The 19487-nt window shown below is 36.9% G+C and overlaps 1 protein-coding gene across 6 annotated transcripts in view; it reads right to left on the bottom strand.

Moving 5' to 3' along the window:
* The window catches only part of ZNF326 (zinc finger protein 326), a 42110-nt gene extending 22828 nt beyond the window's left edge, over positions 1–19282 (bottom strand). Inside the window, exons 1-6 of one of the 6 annotated variants that reach the window (XM_066376825.1) lie at positions 19115–19281; positions 16854–16898; positions 8566–8601; positions 8359–8470; positions 5848–5989; positions 3315–3513 (exon numbers count right to left, since the gene is read on the bottom strand). In XM_066376825.1, the coding sequence (XP_066232922.1) occupies positions 3315–3513; positions 5848–5989; positions 8359–8470; positions 8566–8601; positions 16854–16898; positions 19115–19130 (550 nt within the window). In that variant the 5' untranslated portion in view covers positions 19131–19281. Of the gene's footprint in view, positions 1–3314; positions 3514–5847; positions 6254–8358; positions 8471–8511; positions 8602–16853; positions 16899–19114 lie in introns of those variants that run through there. The other 5 variants (XM_066376823.1, XM_066376824.1, XM_066376826.1 and 2 more) reach the window with 5 other exon arrangements.
* Between the last annotated feature and the right edge of the window lie 205 nt (positions 19283–19487).

Consider the following 19487-nt stretch of genomic DNA (forward strand, 5'->3'; position numbering starts at 1 on the left):
GGGCGATGCTCAGCCCATCTGGGGCAATGCTCTGTTGCCCATTGCCACTGGAGCCATTCTAGCGTCTGAGGCAGAGGCCATGGAGCCATCCTGAGCACCCGGGCCACTTTGCTCCAACTGAGCCTTGGCTGCAGGAGGGGAAGAGAGAGACAGAGAGGAAAGAGAGGAGGAAGGGTGGAGAAGCAGATGGGTGCTTCTCCTGTGTGCCCTGACTAGGAATCAAACCCGGGACTTCCACAAGCCAGGCCAAAACAGTACTGCTAAGCCAACCAGCCAGGGTCAATAGATCTTATTTTTAAAAGTGGATGTGCCCAAATGTCGCTGGCTTGAAGTCCAAGGTCGCTGGCTTGAGCAAGGGGTCACTCGCTCTACTGTAGCTCCCTGGTCAAGGCACATATGAGAAAACAATCAATGAACAACTAAGGAGCCGCTACAAAGGATTGATGCTTCTCATCTCTCACCCTTCCTGTCTGTCAGCCCCTATCTGTCCCTCTCTCTGTCTCTGTCACAAAAAATAGAAAAGAAAAAGTGAATGTAAAAATTTGATAAAACTGAATAGAAGTTTAGAACATTCTTTCATTATAATTACCTAAACCTTCTGCAGTCCTAACTAGATTAGACAATCAAATTTTAATTCTAAAGAAGAGAATAATTTCCCTGCAATATCATCAACCTTGGAAAGACAAAACACTTCTTAGTCATCAAGGCAAAAATAAAGTTAATATAAAACATCAAAATATAATTCATTGTAGCCTTGGCTGGATAGTTGGGTTGATCAGAACATCATACAAATAAGCAAAGGTTGCCGGCTCAGGGCACATACAGAAACAGATGGATGCTTCTGTCACTCTCCTTTCCTTTCTAAAATCAGTAAGTAAACATTTTTTTAAAAAATAATAATTCAGAGGTTCTTAGCATCACAACAGATTCCCAGCCCCAGGTTTCTCTGCATGTCTCAATGACCTGCTTTTTCTCCTTCCTCTTTCTCCCCTCCTATGATCTAAAATAAAGTGATTTAAACTACAAAAAAAAATAAATAAATAATAATAATTCGTTGCACAAATACAAGTAAAATATTTGTTGCATATCATTTTGCTATTATGTTTTCATAAAGAATGCTGAAAATATTTCCTTAGCTTTTATTTATGTAGATCTTTGAATGTCTTATTTGGTTAAATGCACTTGATTTCACTTAGATAAAATACAAAGTTAAAAAATAAAATACAGTAACAAAGAATAGTAACAGTAATTTGGCTGTTTTTTTAAACAAAAGCCTGATTGAGATATGTTTCACATATCAAACAATTCACCCCTTTAAATCAAAAAATCTAAAGGCTTTTAGTATATCTGCTGGTATGTGCAAGTATCACCATAATCAATTTTAGAATATTTTCAATACCTCATAAAGAAACCTGGTACCTTTTCCCTTAGATCAGGGGTCGGGAACCTTTTTGGCTGAGAGAGTCATAAACGCCACATATTTAATTTTTTTTATTTTTATTTTTTATTCATTTTAGAGAGGAAAGAGGGAGAGGGAGAGGGAGAGGGAGAGAGAGAGAGAGAGAGAGAGAGAGAGAGAGGAGAGAGACACAGGGGGGAGGAGCTGGAAGCATCAACTCCCATATGTGCCTTGACCAGGTAAGCCCAGGGTTTTGAACCGGCGACCTCAGCATTTCCAGGTCGACGCTTTATCCACTGCACCACCACAGGTCAGGCTAACGCCACATATTTTAAAATGTAATTCCGTGAGAGCCATATAACCACCCGTGTACATTATGCATTATCCCATAAAAATTTGTTGTCCCGGAGGACAGCTGTGATTGGCTTCAGCCACCTGCAAACATGAACATGAGCTGTAGGAAATGAATGAATTGTAATACATGAGAATGTTTTATATTTTTAACATTATTTTTTTATTAAAGATTTGTCTGCGAGCCAGATGCAGCCATCAAAAGAGCCACATCTGGCTCACAAGCCATAGGTTCCCGACCCCTGCCTTAAATATTACTACCTATAAAACCCACAGCCCAAAACCACCACTTACCTACTTCTGCTTCTATAACTTTCCATATTCTAGATATTCATATGAAAAGAATCATACAGTATGTGGGCTTTTGTGACTGGCTTTCTATACTTAGCATAATCTTCCCAATGTTCATCTTACTTGTAGCATGTGCCAATACTTCAGCCCATTTTATGACTAAGAAATACTCCACTGTATAAACATACCCCATTTGTTTCTTGGTTCATCCACTGATAGGTATTTGGGTTGTCTCTCTTTTTGATTACTGGAAATAATACTGCTATAAATGTCTGTAAATAAGACTTTATGCAGAGGCCCTGGCCAATTGGCTCAGTGGTAGAGCATCAGCCTAGTGTGTGTGGAAGTCCCAGGTTCAATTCCCAGTCAGGGCACACAGGAGAAACACTCATCTGCTTCTCGACTCTTCCCCCTCTACTTTCTATCTCTCTCTTCCACTCCTGCAGCCAAGGTTCCATTCGAGCAAAGTTGGCCCAAGCGCTGAGGATGGCTCCATGGCCTCAGCCTCAGGCGCTAGAATGGCTCTGGTTGCAAAGGAGCAAAGCCTCAGACGGGCAGAGCATCGCCCCCTCATGGGCATGCCAGGTGGATCCCAGTCGGGCATATGCAGGAGTCTGTCTCTGCCTCCCTGCTTCTCACTTCAGAAAAATACAAAAAAAAAAAAATTTTATGTGGACATGTCTTCATTTCTCTTGGGTATATACGTAGGAGTGGAATTGTTGGATCATATGGTAACTGTTTAATCATTGGAGAAACTATCTGTTTTCCAATGTTGCCGTACCATTTTACATTCCCACCAACTGCATATGAGGGTTCTGATTTCCCTACATCCACATGAAGGCTTATTATTATGTCTTTTTTATTCTAGCCATCCAATTGGGTATGAAGTGGTATCTCAACATGGTTTTGATTTACATTTCCCAGATAAATAATTAGTGAGCACTTTTTCATTTGTTCATTGACTATTTGTATATTTTTTGTAACAAAAGAGTCTGACTCAAAATCATATGTGAGGTCATTTAAAAAATTTAATTATCTGACTCCACCCTAAACCAGGATTTAAAGAAAAGAACTAGACAGGGCATGAAAACTTAAAAAGTATTTTAACATTCATGATTAATAACTGTACTAGGGGATTCACAAAACTAATTTCTAGAATTATAATTAATATGTAGTTTGTCTGTAGAAACATGAAAAAATTACCTAAAAGCACTAAATTTTTTTAAAAGATAGAAAATATCCTGAACCATAGCAATTATGTTTTCTTACTTACTAGGTGATTTGCTGAGGCTCATTTTTTCCACGGGTTTTGCTAGCTTGGGTTTCTTGATAAAGGCTCCACCGGGCTTATTAAATGGTTGCATCATTTTTCTCTTTATTCCTCTTGTAGCAGCAACTGTCACATTAGCAGATTTGTTTTGATAGTCAACAACAATTCCAGGTCTATGAATGCTTCCAAAATCACTCATATGCTGCAAATTTGTGAAATCAAGAAATATTAGCATAATATCCAAAGATAAAGAATGAATTCATACAAAATTTGTATGTCAGCTACCTAATAATTTTTACCTGAAAATTCCCCAGAATGTAACTAAATTTTACATGTCCACTCTGAATAAACACACTGAAAACCTGCAAATTATTACATGAACTCAAATCCAGTGTATTAGTATTTTTATTTCCAGTAGAACAAATATGGATATTTCCTACCTATTTTTTATTTTTACAATTCAAAATTACTCGAGATCATAATCAACATGTGCCTGTCAAAGAATACTACCACTTGTACAACTCTCTGACAACTCCTCTTCAGAGTTCTTAGTTGATATTTTCCCATGAAAGACCTTAAAAGAAATTTTATTTTACAAAGCCTGGCTTAAAACTAAGGAATGCAAAGAAAACCATATTTGAAGTTTGAAGTAAAAAAGATCCAGAAATCATTTAGGATTTCTCCCTGTTGAAAAAGGGAATGAATGAGAAGGCGAGATGGAACATTAGTATGAAATAGGAGAGTTAAAGCATAACCATGCATCAACTTCCAAGACACACTTCAGATAAAGAACTGCATCTGACGTTCCATTCACATTCTTACCTAGAGAAACATATTCTGACCCAGAAGCCTGAGAAGCAAAAGTTTACAGACGAAGAGTCATACAACAAAATGACTCTGTGTCCTTTCCTCTTCTCTTATTAACAAAATCCACTACATCAAGAGGTCACGTATCCATAGAAATTTGTTATGCTAACTTTACTATTAGAAGATAAAGATTTTTGAGGAGTAATCTGAAGAGAAGGATCCAATGGGAATTGTACAAGTGAAGATCAAAAAAGAAAATCCTATTGGTTCGTCTACCTCAATGACAGGAGGGAAGAAAGAAAAGTCCATTCAGACTAGACTGGTAAATACAAAGTACAGGAATACTTGTTTTTCTATTATGAAAACAAAATTGATACTTGAAGTCTAAAATCATTTGCCTATAAAATAAATAATATACAGTATAGAAACTGTTAAGTGTTTTCAAATTTTACCCCAACTATTTTCAATTAACCTACAACATAAAGTATAGTGAAACAACAACATAATCAGTTGCTTCCATTTGTTTATTATGCTTAGACTACCTATCTAACTTAGTAGACTTGAATAAATTAGTGTTTCCAGGTAATGCATACAATCACATCAGAAAAATCTTCATTAATTATCCATTAAAGGTGCAATGCATATCACATAAGTTAACTTATAAATGCAAAGTTTCTAAACAGCTATGACATGCTACATTGATATACCAAAAGCTAAAGAACGGTAAAAAACGTGTACCCTATATTCTTTTTATCAGAAGTACATTACTCTGCAAAGAGAATATTAAGAGCAACTGACTATCCAAAAAAATCCAAAAAACAAAAAAAAACACATTCCTTACATTACAGCAAAAATACAGTGTTCTTTAGATGATCAAACTACATAACCCCATAACCTACATTCACTTAACTAGGTAAAATTTCACATTAGTTAAGTAACCTAAGAACATAACTATAATCTTAACCCTGTATATCCTGAAATTAAACCCTTGAAGACTAATGTATCTGCTCATTTAAGCAATAATTTACAAAATATTACTTCCTAGGAAGGAGCCATAAACATGTATACAGGTAGGAAATTATTTCTCTATAGTAAAACTAGTGACAGAGAAAAGAGAACACCCAGCAATAGGACATATTATAAGAGAGTGAGTTAGCAAAATTATACTGACCACAAATCATTCTACAACCTATACTTATCAACTTCTTCACCATATAAACACAGCTAAGCTACCCTAAACTATCACCAATTTTTAGTCTCGTGTTTAATATGATATGGAGCTTTGAAGAAATTCTACGTGCTAGAGTTTAGTAGCAAAGTATAAACATTTTATCATACATTGCACCTTTAACCTACTCAAAGACTCCAAAAGTTTTCAGTTACCTTTTATAATAATCCAAGAACTGTTCCACCAGCAAAACTGCTAGTGTTTACAAGGAAAAATGCAACTCCTTTTAACCCCTTTTAGACCAAACCTAACATCTTCACCTTTTTAATAAAGGGAGATTTGGCAAAACTTTATGAACAACCATCTCACACTGCCACTTACGTATTTTCTGAGGTGCTGGAAAAAGATTTATAGGCAACCTAAAAATTATGCTTATGACTCAGCTTTTGCTTCAAAATACACTGGGATGAACAGTGCTTATTCTAGTTGAAAACCATGGTCTTGAAAGGGTTTAAAAGAGTGACTAGTGAAAAGAATCTGAAAAGATTCTGTTGTACTTACTCCTCGGCCTCGGCCTCTGCCTGTTGATGGTCCTCCAAAAGCATCATAGTTTCTGCTTCCAAACGTACTTTCAGGATAAGCAGGCGTTCCTCTCCCCCGAGAGCCTACAGGTGCAGGCTTCATATGGGGTGAAGAAAAACTGCTGTAGGAAGAGTAATTCTCTCTTCCTCTGTCCTCCATAAACCCAGGCCTCAATTTTGAACGGGAGTAAGGTGCTTCCCAGCTAGACCCGCCCTGGTTTCTACCTCCGAAAGAGTCAAGGCTATTCCGGTAGGAGCTCTCAAATCGACCACCATAACTACCTCCGAAGCGGCTTTGTTCGGGTTCATTAAAACCATAGCCAGATCTGTACAGATCTCGCCCACCCAGAGAAGACCTGGAGTCGTAAGACTCATAAGGTCCAAACCTGGAAAAGTTGCACAGTGAGGGAAAAAACAAAAGTAAGCTTACTAATGTTAGACAATTCAAAAAGCAAATTATCAGATGACATTTATCAACTAAAATTCATTTATATCATATTGGTTTGCACAGTTCTACTTTTGTTCACACTTGATTAGGGCTGGGCAATTCAACATGAGACCAGATAGAAAGCTACCTGAGTCAGTTTTTAAATATGAATTGAGTTAAATAAAGCTTAGCTTTAAAATCTGCTTTTCAGCAGTTTTACTATTTTATTAAAAAGATTTGTCTGTAATTATTTAAGCCCAGCCCTAGTCTTAGAAAAAGTCATTTGCTAAAATTCATAAACTATTCAAACTTTCTTTGAATCCATCCCCAATATTGGAAAAACAAAATATTACAATATTTTGGCTTTCAATAGGGACACAAATTGAAGACTACACAGATATAGGCTATTTGTGACACAGAGAGATCCTTTCACTCCCTCAATAATCTATATCACAAAACTGCTTCATTGTTTGTGGTAGTCAACATTCAGAGAAATATCTCCAATTATAAAATTTGACAATCTGCCAATATTTGCCTAAGGTCAATAATCAATCCTGTCATTTTTCACTTAAAGACTAGTAAATCTAACAAATCTAGAAGGATAAGCACATAAAATAAAACATAAAAGTACAGGACCATCAACATATACCCTCTGCATATGAATTTCCAAGGCAGATAATAAAAAGAATACATTTTATAATGTCTTAAATTATTTTTAAAAATTCAGGATATTATCACATAAAACTACTCTAAAAAAAGGGAGCACACAGTCTCCTTAAGGTTTTAATAGTCAACAGAAGAAACAAATCTTACTTCTCATAAATCCAAAGTATACTTGATACCTTAACAACATAGTTTTATAAAGGCCCACAATTACACACGAGATAAATAACATCTACATAATTTATATACTTTACATTTACAATGTAACAAGGCAATAACTGATATATTAAAACATTTAAATGTGTTACATTATTTCAATTATTTACAGATCACTAAATAGAAGGTACTATTTATTTCCGAACCCTAGTGACCATATAAAAATTATTCCTCTTTTCAACTACATTTTTCAAAACATCTATCATATATGCTAAATTGTCAGAGCTGTTCATTTTCTTGATTTTTCTCTACTAAAAACCACAGTGGCACACTTGAGGCAGAAAGAAAAAAGCAAGCATCATCCAGTCCATCCTTAAGGAATCCAGATCCTTCAATTTATGAAGAAGGATGATATTTTCAAATGTTTTCTAACTAGTTTTACTGCTATTTAATGGAAATCTTTGTGTCTCAAAAAGTAGACCCCTTTTGTCTGAAAAATGGTCAACATTGAAGCCTATTCAACTAGATTTAAGCTTTCCACAGTATCAACAGAAAAATAAAAATACATTCTAAACTCTAGTGCATTGAAATAAGCAAGAGACATAGTATTTGTGGCTTTAATACAATGCTCCTAGCCTAGATAAAAAGTGTTTTGGGTGTCATCAGTACCTGCCTATAAATTACCAAGACATGATATAAAGAACATTTTTATTATTATAATATGCTCTTCTAACTTGTTTTAAAATTAAAATTAAAAAAATTACTATCTTAAATGTTTCTTAGAAATTAAATATGGCTAGGCTAGTTCAGTTAAACCCATTCTAGTCAAAGACTGCTTTGCTGCTTTCCACAGCCTTCCACATTAGGAAAGACTTTAAAAATCAGTAAGAAAAAGCTTCATATATATTTCCAATACATTTTTATATCATTTGTTCAGGACATTCTGATCGATAAGGAGTTAAAAGTGAAAAAAGTAAAAGAAATATTCACTGGTAAAGACAGAAAATCTTAAGGCTACTATACTGAAATGATAATAGTTATCTGAGGTTCCTAAGATAATGTCTGCCAGGGATTCCGAAATAATTTATATAATAACCACTAATTAACACCTTTAAACATTTAAGGTGATTATTCAATACCAAATAGTGAAGTTCAAGTACATAACATGCCTAAGGAATTCTTAAATTAAAATATCTAGAATCTTATAGTCTTCTAATTATTTGGCCAAGTGATTAAGCAATTTACCTGCTACCCCCACCACCACCACTGTGATTGTCCATGCCATATGACTGGTTTAGGTAGGAGTCCATGGATCTTTGACCCCCATAGGATCCATGGCCATAGTCACGATCCATCCCTATAAAGAGTTTAAAAAGAAAAAAATTAAGTAACGCTCACCTTTACCGGCACTCAAAAGAAGAATTTTTAGATAAATACTCTTGAATGCCAGACCTCCATAAGATCCAGGGCCATAATCACGATCCATTCCTAAAAGAGTAAGGAACAAAAGGTTGTTAAAATATACCATTCTTTCCAGGAATCTCTGCATAAAACACAAGATATTCATATTAATCATCAGTAACATTTAAGCCAAAGTCACAGTAGACACTGAAAAAAAAAATACAGATGATAATTTACTGAAAAATCAGATTTGCCATTGAAACATAGTATTTCAAAGAAAGACAATGGCAACCAAAAAGTTTTACACTGGAATTATTTTCAACTTAACCATATTTATTTGACTAGGGTGCTACTATAAAGCATGGTATTAGACACTACAGAATATGTTATTAATAATAAAAAATTACTATTCTCAAGAAAAAACAGCATTAATGTCAAAAGGGAAGAATTTTTGTTATAAGTATAGTTTTCTGCATCAATACACTCTCAAAATATCTAAAATCCCAGAAGCAACCACATTTTCAATTAACTAAGTTTCAATTACTTAAGATAGTAACTGAAATTGTTATTTTTAAAAAGAAAAAAATCAGAGTGGGGCCAATCTGTGGTTCTGTGCCTGTAAATAATGACTCAACAAATATTTAAATCTCAAATACGTACTTTGAATAAGTCAATTAATGTGAATTCTAGCAATGTACACACTAATAAAATGTCCAGTACAGTAAGAGTACTAAGTACATTTTATTACACTGCAAGTCTAATTCAACCTCTGACATAAAAAATAAATGAGGTAATAAAATGAATTTACTATGATTATAAAAATTTTTAGAAAATGTGAAAACCATTTAGAATGTGTTTCCTTAGGTCCTTTAAAATCCTTCATTACCACCATCCCCAAATTTTATGCCCTAATAAATGCAATAGTATACAGAGCAAATACCTTAATTTATATTTTTAAAACATTAAATACATTTTAATTACAATTATTTAAATATTTTTGTTCCTAACAACAATACCAACAGCAGAACTTTAAAAATATTACTTGTAATTTTGCAACTTTAAACCTGGAAATGGCCAAATTCAATATCCTTGTATTATAGATTAGAAACTGAAGTCAAAAGAGATTAAATGATTTTCCCAAAGTCCCATAAATATCTGTCCCTCTGGCTTCATGCTGTTGCTTCTACATGAAAGAAACATTCCCCTCTACTCCAAATATCTGTTTACTGAAATCTTCAAATCTTTTTAAGTTCATTTCAAATAGCAATCCTATCGCTATTGTCTCAGGTCATTATCATTTTTCTTCTGAATATCTATGAAAGTCTGTAGCTCTTATCTGGTGCTTATTATACTCTGCCTTATATTCCCATTTGTAGCCTCAACTAAAATGTACACTAACTGTGTGGTCAGGGTCTGACTTCTAATTTTGTAAACACCCTTGAGCAGCAGTTCTCAAGGAACAGTATGCTAACCATTGGAAGTTGCCAAAGCCCTTTCAGAGGGTCCACAAGGTGACACTATTTTCTTAAATAATACTAAGACATTATTTGCCTTCTGCAGTGGTGACATTGCACTGAAGATACAAAAGCACTGAAGAGTAAAACTACTAGCATTGTAGCACAAATCAAGGCAATGGGACCAGACTGTACTAACAGTCGTATTCTTCAACATTGCAAACTTGCAGTAAAAATAATAAAATAAAAAAGCCACCTTCACTTAAGAATGCCCCCGATGAAGCAGTAGAATGGTTAATTTTATTAAATCATGACCTTTGAGTATACTTACTTCCTAATACTGTGTAGTAAAATGGGAAGTGCACATAACACATAAAGCAATTTTGCTACCTATTCTCTCCACAGTTCTCTCCAGGAAAAACCACTCTGTGTTTGGTTTGTGAAATAAATTAGCCACTTTTACAAGGAAGGTTATTTAAGAAATATTATTTTTACCAGAAAGACAGACTGACATCCAAAAACTATGGCTTTCAGATTAGGTCAGCCGGCAGACATTTTCTCAAAAATAAACAAAATAAAACACTCACTTCAGGAAAAATAAGTAAAAGTATTTGTTGCCAATGATAAAAGTCAAGGAAAGTTAAAATTTTTTAAAACTTTTATTTACTATCTTGAGCTTGACAGCTTCTCAATACTTAAAAAAAATTTCTAATAAGCCCTGGCAGGTTGGCTCAGTGGTAGAGCATCAGCCCCAAGTGTGGAAGTCCCAGGTTTGATTCCTGGCCAGGGCACACAGGAGAAGCGCCCATCTGCTTCTCCACCCCTCCCCCTCTCCTTTCTCTATCTCTCTCTTCCCCTCCTGCAGCCAAAGCTCCATGGGAGCAAAGTTGGCCCAGGTGCTGAGGATGGCTCCATGGCCTCTGCCTCAGGCACTAAAATGACTCCAGTTGCAGTGTAGCTACACCTCAGATGGGCAGAGCATCACTCCTTGGTGGGCATGCTGGGTCGATCCCGGTTGGGTGCAGAAGGGAGTCTGTCTGCCGCCCCCCTTCTCACTTCAGAAAAATACAAAAAAAAAAAAAAAAAAAAGTTTTTCTAATAAAATTGGTAGCAGTATTAACAATTTTTTATACTATACAATAAAATCTGTCAATCTTATTTGGGAAATCTGAATAACTGCAAACCAATTATTTTCCAAATAATGCTTGATCTTATAGGATCATACATGGTAAAAAGATCCTTTAAGAGTGTAAGACATACCAATGAAATTCAATGTAATAGAGTACAAAATGCTTATCAATATAAAAGAATGATTTAATAACCTATTTTACATTGTTTTTTATATTAAGACTTCAAATTGTGTGTGATTTACATATCCGGCACACTACAATTCACACTATTCACACTGAATGTGCTCAATAATCACATATGGCTACTGACCACCATATTAGACAACACAGTTCTAGACTAATAGTCAATTTTTTTTGAGCTTGTGACTATACAATATAATATATGCTCATTGATCTCAGATAGAAGACAATTTTCAGATAAAAATTAAGTTTTCAAAACAAAAGGCTTCTAAGGCCTCACATCAAAAATAATCTTAGATTCCAGTCAGGTACACAAAGCAAAAAAACTTTTACTTTGTTATTTTTGCTAGTTTCTATTTTGAGTTAACAGAGGCTGCCTTTAGTTTTTCAATTCCATGCGTTTTTATTTCATAATGAGTCATAACTTACTAATAATCATGGAACACTTTGTGCCAGGTACTGTGTGGTACCCAAAACTTAACAGAGCTACTTCCACATAGCAATGACTTGGCTTATTTTTTATAGTACTGTGACTATTCAGTTAATTAAAAAGGAAAAAAGACACTATCTTAAAAAAAAAAGAGGCACTATCTTCATATTGTACATAATCTTTGTGATTAAAGGGATATAGATTGTTTATACTATATATAAATAACATTTAGGTTATTCAAATGAACTTAAAAATAACAAAACTAATAAGATAACATCTTTACTATTAAATTAGAAAGTGACTCAAAAATAAGTGATCTAGTAGTTTAAATCAAATCTATTTTATCACTTTAATCATTCTATCTTATAATAAGCTCAAAAAATGCAAAAACATAAAATTAAATCACAAGGAGAAGCTGTGTAGTAGGAAAAATCAACTGACTTATTATGATCAAAATATTAAAGTTGTGTGATACTAAGTCTTGAGTGGTACCCCTTTTCACCACCTCCATACTAGTAATCTGGTGCAGGCCACCAGCATCTCTCAACCTACATGATTCCAACAGCCTCCTAACTAGTTTTCCTGCTTCCACTTTTGCTCCTTTTGTTTATTCTAAAGAAAATAGCTGAAATAATTCTGTTAAAATTTCAGTTAAAATATGTTCAAGGTTCAGTACTTTCTAAGGCTTTCCCATCTTATTCCAAGTAAAGCCAAAGCCTTAATTTACAAGGCTCTACCAGTGGTTCTTAACCAGAAGCAATTTTGTCCCGTTAGGGCAGTGGTCCCAAACCCCCGGGCCGCGGACTGGTACTGGTCCGCAGAGAAATAAATAACTTACATTATTTCAGTTTTATTTATATTTAAGTCTGAACGATGTTTTATTTTTTAAAAATGACCAGATTCCCTGTTACATCCATCTAAGACTCACTCTTGATGCTTGTCTTAGTCATGTGATACATTTATCCATCCCACCCTAAAGGCCAATCCATGAAAATATTTTCTGACATTAAACTGGTCCGTGGCCCAAAAAAGGTTGGGGACCACTGCCCTAGGGGACATTTGGCAAGTTATCTGAAAACATTTCTGGTTGTCACAACTGAAGGCTGTGTGCTACTCACATCTAGTGCAGAGCCCAAGGATGTTGCTAAATATATTCTACAAGGCACAAGACATCAGTCCTCAACAAAAATTATCTAGTCCAAAATGTTAACAGTGCCAGAAAGTCCTGTCTTATATGATCAGCCCCATCACCTTTTAACTTCATCTACTACCCCCCCCCCCTTCACTCCAGTTACTCCAGCTATACTTAGGCCCCTTGCTGTTCCTTAAATATCACACACACCCACTTTTGCACCCACTGCTCCCTCTGCCTGGAATGCTCTTTCCCTGTATCTGGAGTGTTCACTCGCACAACTCTTTCATGTCTTCCCTTTCCACTGCTTCTTAGATATGAGCACATTACCTTTCATTTTCAATGCCTTTCGGCTACAGCTCACCACTCTAAATTTGTGTTAAGCCTGCTAGGCAAAAATGTTCTGCTCTAGTCAAGTCAGTCTTCTTACATCTCTCTGAAACACAATTCTCTCAGCCCTACCTTTGTTCCTGCTTTCCCTCTATGTTGAATGCCCTCCGTTTTTTTGTCTGCTGATATAAGAAGACATATTATGAAGAAAGAAACATGGAAACACGTAAAATACAACTTTCTCCCAAGAAATGGTGGGGAGGAAATTTGTATCTTGACATGTTCTCCAATGTCATCCAGTTCATTTCAGCCACTGGAAAATACAGTGCTGGCCCTGTTTTGTTTTGTTTTTTAAATACTCAGTGGATCGAGTGTCGGCCTGGTGGTGTATGGACAACCCAAGTTCAGTTCCAGTCAGGGAACACAGGAGAAGCAACCATCTCCCTACCCCATCTACGGCTTCCCCTCCCACAGCCAGCAGCTCAATTGGTTCCGGCATGGCCCCTAGTGCTGAGGATAGTTCAGTTGGTCCAAAAGCATCAGCCTAAGGCACTAAAATTAGCTTGGTACTTGAGCATCAGCCCCAGACAGGGTTACCCAGTGGATCCCAGTCAGGGTGCATGCAGGAGTCTGCCTCATTATCTTCTTTCCTCTCACCTTAAAAAAAACAAACAAACAAACAAAAAAAAACAGTGCTAATGGTGGAAGTGCATTGTTAGCTTCACTTGCTAATTACATACCTTTTATTACCTAAAGCCTATAGCAGGGGTCCCCAAACTATGGCCTGCGTGCGGCCCCCTAAGGCCATTTATCCGGCCCCGCCGCACTTCCGGAAGGGGCACCTCTTTCATTGGTGGTCAGTGAGAGGAGCATAGTTCCCATTGAAATACTGGTCAGTTTGTTGATTTAAATTTACTTGTTCTTTATTTTAAATATTGTATTTGTTCCCATTTTGTTTTTTTACTTTAAAATAAGATATGTGCAGTGTGCATAGGGATTTGTTCATAGTTTTTTTTATAGTCCGGCCCTCCAACGATCTGAGGGACAGTGAACTGGCCCCCTGTGTAAAAAGTTTGGGGACCCCTGGCCTATAGCATTCTTCTAGATAGCCTTATGACTTGCACCCTCACCTCCCTTAAATCTATCCTCAAATGTCACCTTCTCTAAAGCTACTCACCTTCACCAGCTACTCTAAAATTCATTCTCTCTCTCTTACACACACACACACAACACACAGCACCCTTCCCTGGATTATTTTTCTCCTAGGAATTACCATTTTACATGTTATTTCATTACTATGTTTATTGTTCATTTCATCCCATTAGACTGTACACTCTAGAAGAGCAAGAATATTTGTCCCTTTTTTCTCAGTGCTATACTGCCAACTCCTAGAACAATATCTGATACACAACAGTCACTCCAAAAATAACTGTTGAATGAAGTCAAATTATATCCCTGAAATTAGGTTTCTGATTTTAAAAATGTAGGGGAAAAAATGTAGATAACCCAGACCTCAAGCAGTGGTCTTTAACCAGAGGTGCATTCCAAAATCACTCAGTACTTTTCCATAAATAACATATACAGCCAGGGACCACTTGCCCTATAATTAAGATTCAAGAGGACTAGAGCATGACCTGAACAGATATACTTTGAAATATTTCCCCAGAGAAGTCTAACAATCACCTCCTCATGACAACCACTGTTGGAGCTAAAGGTAAAAGAAAAAATAAAAGTACTAACAATAGTGACAGAGCTTTTTGCAACACTATACATTAAGAAAGTTAAGTTTCTGGCCCTACATTCTGAAGCCCTATATTTAGACACGAAATCCAACTCTCTAGTAAATCCTACTGGAGGTCATGGCTTTCTATCCTTCTAAATCACTCTTCAGTAAAAGCACTAGTCCTACTCATTCCAGTTAAAAATCCTAGATTCATTTTTATTTATATCTCCCAATTTTCTACTCACTACTAGTCAGCTTGCAAACTCTGCTAATTTTCTCTAGAAATATCTTAATTTTTTTTAAATTACTATTTTTATCTCCCAAGTTCAGGAACTTAAAATCCTTATAGCTCAGTCCTGACTGGGTGGCTCAGTGTATAAAGCATCATCCCAGGACACCAAGGTCCTGGATTCGATCCCTGGTGGGCACTTACTAGAAGTAATCAATGAGTGCACAACTAAATGGAACTAAGTGAAACAGCCAGTTGATGCTTTCTCTCTCTCTCTCTCTCTCTCTCTCTCTCTCTCATCAATGGAAAAATTAATTTTTTTAAATTCTTATTCCTAAATTTATAAAATGGCTTCCTAGATAATTTTCAATTTTCAATCTAACCTATATGTGGGTGCAAATTAAACTTTCTTTTTTTTTTAATTTTTTTTTTTTTATTCATTTTAGAGAGGAGAGAGAGAAGGAGAGAGAGAGAGAGAGAGAGAGGAGAGAGAGACGGGGGAGGAGCTGGAAGCATCAACTCCCATATGTGCCTTGACCAGGCAAGCCCAGGGTTTCGAACTGGTGACCTCAGCATTTCCAGGTCGACGCTTTATCCATCACGCCACCACAGGTCAGGCCAAATTAAACTTTCTTTGGTAATTTTATTATGTCACTCTCCTACTCGAAAATATGCTCTTCAGCATTCAATATACAGAACTAGGCAAAAGTAGGTTTAGAGTTGTTCATATGGAAAATAATACAATAATAATGTAAGAATAAACTTTCACATACTCACAACTGTAAATCAACTTTTACCCACCCTGTATATTGAATACTTCTATATAGTGAGCCTTTTTAGCACACACCAAGCCCAAAGTTTCTCTAACTTCTTAGAGATGGTAAATAGAAATTAACTGGATGGTGATTATTCCCATAAAGTAGTATAGTCTTCTTTATTTAGTAACACATTTGCTTTAGTTTGATTTTGTGAATATATTACATTCTGTACAACAACTGAATTTTGTATTTCCATGAAAATCAGAATGTAAATTCTACTCCCTGGGGTCCTCTACGCAATGCTTTTTAAAATCGCTTTAATTTGTCCCGTGTTTGTTTTTTGTGTTATCATCCTGTCTTGAAAAGTCTTAACTTGAATAACTATCAAAATGACTCCAATTGTATTCTGCATATCTCACATGATGTTATCTAACTCTGTAATCACAACTCCATCATGCATATGTTAATAAACAATCAGGTTCTTCATGTGCTCCTCTAGACAGCTCTTTAAATACTAACACATTTGAACACATTAAACCAAATAACCTTGAAATCAAGGTCAAAATAACAAAACAGAAGCAATATAGAACCAAGCCAATAATCTGTTTAATCTACATTACTCAATACCAAAGCTTCTAATTAAACAAAAATATTTCAGCCAGTTTCTTGTAATTCATCACTCAGAATGCAGTCAGAACCTTTTGGAATAAACTAAAGGAATCATAATTCAAATAAAACAAAAATTCAAGCAAATATGAATAGCCCCAACTATTTCTGATGCCAAATTCTCTAATTCAAATACTAAATATAGTATGACGACATTAATCCTAAGAAGTGATACATCAAGAGACAAAAAACACTGACTGAAACACAGTAGAACTGACTTTTTACACTAGTACTTTATGTGTTATGAAGAGAAAAGCTGAAATGTATTCCCTAACATATTTTATTGCAAATGAAAGAGGATACTCACCATTAAAACCCTGATAAGTATTCCTGCAAGCAGAGTGTGCGTAATCTATGAAGACATGATTAACAGAAAGGAATTAGTGCAATATTTGCAGAAGTCTGAAATTATATACCTATTTATTTAAGTGAAACACATTTTTAAGTGTCATTAACTCAATTATCTACAAAAATGGGTTGTAAATAATTACAAATGTTTCATATGGAAAAACATCTATCCTTCTCTTCACTATCTCCCCAAACGGCAGGTTTATCATCCAAATTATGGTAATATAATTAGTTTATAATACATAATATATAAAAACTGCCAAATAAGAGGATCCCGTACTGACTAATACAGAGTAATAAAAGGGAAGGCAGATAGATTAAATTATGTATTAAATAATGCAAATACAAGGACATCTGAGAATTGATTCTATGTAATAATGTAATTTTTTTGATATTACTTAATTTGCTCTGTAAAGATTTCAGAATTTTATCTGAGAAATATATATATGCAAATATGCATATGTATGTTTGCTATCTCTATCCAGGACTGTGACATTGGCAATTTCCCTGTCAAAACCTGTTAGCAATACCGAAAGGAAGTAATTTAATACAATAGTATTTGGATACAACAGAATCCAGCCAGACTACCCAGGATTAGATTCAATTATATTGTTAGTCAAATACTATCTCTCAAATACAGTGATTAGATGGAGGAGGGGGCATGAGAGAGGGACTATCTTATCTTATATCACGGACACTGTCTAGAACTGTAGATACACAGTGATAATAAAAAGCAAATACATTTAGTTTTATTATTGTTTTTCAATTCTCTGCAGAAAATAGATTCCTTTATGCGGGGAGGGGCCACTCTCATTGTCCCCCAAACCCCCACTTTAGTAGCTTCTGCTGTACCTTGGGTGTTGGTATTCATCAACTCTAACATGAAAACACAGTAACATGTTTTTAAATTTAATTCCCAACTCTGTCACTTCAATTACTCATACATAATTTAAAAGTATGTATACTGAAATGAGTCAAAGTCCAACTAAAACAGAAACAACAACATATGCTGTTAATAGCTGACCTTTCCATTACAAAGTAAGTTAAAAGTATCCACAAAAGGGTTATACCAGTCCACTTTTTTATACTTAAATCTGGCAGAATTCTGTGGCATTGAATCAAAGATCAAAAGATCATTTAAGACTCACATGCTGAGATCACACCACATTCAATGTTAAAGATACTGTTGGGGGTTTCTTTTTTTTGGGGGGGGGGGTTCAAGACTTACAATTAGTTGTTAGTGAACTGGGTTCCATTTAGAAATACCTGATGATTCAGGACTAAATACAGTTTAATCACTCAAGCCCCTTTCTCATCTCCCTAAATGCTGCTATTACACACTCATTTGATCTTGACACCAATTCCTATAAAATAAAAGTTGGGCATTATTTTACTTTGTGAATGTGTGAAAATGGTTTAAAAAACTGGTGTTGAGAGACGACTTGAAGGTATTGCTAACATACAGTTTATTTAATCAGTAAATCCAACCCAGGGGGCGATGGCCAGGTCTGAATTTGAAGGGCATGTGATGCTGCGCCGGAACTCGAACTTTAGTCTCTTCCATACACAACCAGAGAAAACGCCTCGATTCAGAGCTATTTCAAATTAGGGAGGAACGACCAGGTCATTGTGGTGGGTAAATATCCCAGTTTGCTAACCAGAGAAATAAATGTCTTGCTCTCAGTTCTGTATAGTTATCTACCTATTCTGATCACTTGGAGACGCCCTTTAAACTCATCTTAAAGTAAGACAACGACAACTACCCCTGGGAACAAGCCTCTGAAAATTGAACCTGGAGCTGAGGATTTACTAAATGGACGATCTGAGCCACCGCCCTGCGGGCGAACGCGAGCCGAGGCCGCGGAGGCCCCATCGCCCGTTGGCCCCAGACCAGGAAGTTGGAGGCGTCGGCAGAGTGCACGCGCCACGCCGGGCGAGCCCAGGGCCCGAGTCTGGAGGCCGCTGCGCTCCGGGCGCGTCCTTCCCCGCCCAGGCCGGCGCGGAACTCCCAGGTCTCCGGGCACAGCTGGCACCGGGGACGAGAGACCGGGTGCGCGGGGCCCCACAGAGGCCGGCTCCGGGCCCGTGGCAGCGGCGGGCGGCGGCCTCCAGGCCCGCAGAACAAAGCCCACACGGCCATTTTGAGACGATAAACAGACCCCCAGCACAGGCCACCCTACCTCCCTCCCAACGCGGCCACAAGCCCAGGGCGGCGCTTACCGTCCTCGAAGTCCATGGCGGAGGCTCCGGGCCAACGGCCTCGGCGGTGCTGGGCTGAGCTGTGGCCGGCAGCAAGCGTCCGTGAACCGCGTTTCCAAACTACCGTCCGCGCGACCAAGAGCGACGCTACCGGCCCAGAGGCACAGGCCACAGAGAGGTTGGGGGTGGGGCCGGCTGGCGCTGCCAGTCGCTGTATCCCTGCCTACGATTGGTTGACTCGGATTAGTGGGCGGGACCGAGTGGGGACGGGAAGCAGGTCCGCTATCAAGCTCACAGGTGCTGACCCTCTAGGCGCCGCAAGGGGGAAGGTGGGTAAAAGGTGCGCGGAAGCCTGATTGGGGTCGCGGGAAAACGAGCTAGATATTCTGGAAGG

This window comes from Saccopteryx leptura, chromosome 3 (assembly GCF_036850995.1).
Source record: "Saccopteryx leptura isolate mSacLep1 chromosome 3, mSacLep1_pri_phased_curated, whole genome shotgun sequence".
In the NCBI taxonomy this organism is placed as follows: domain Eukaryota; kingdom Metazoa; phylum Chordata; class Mammalia; order Chiroptera; family Emballonuridae; genus Saccopteryx; species Saccopteryx leptura.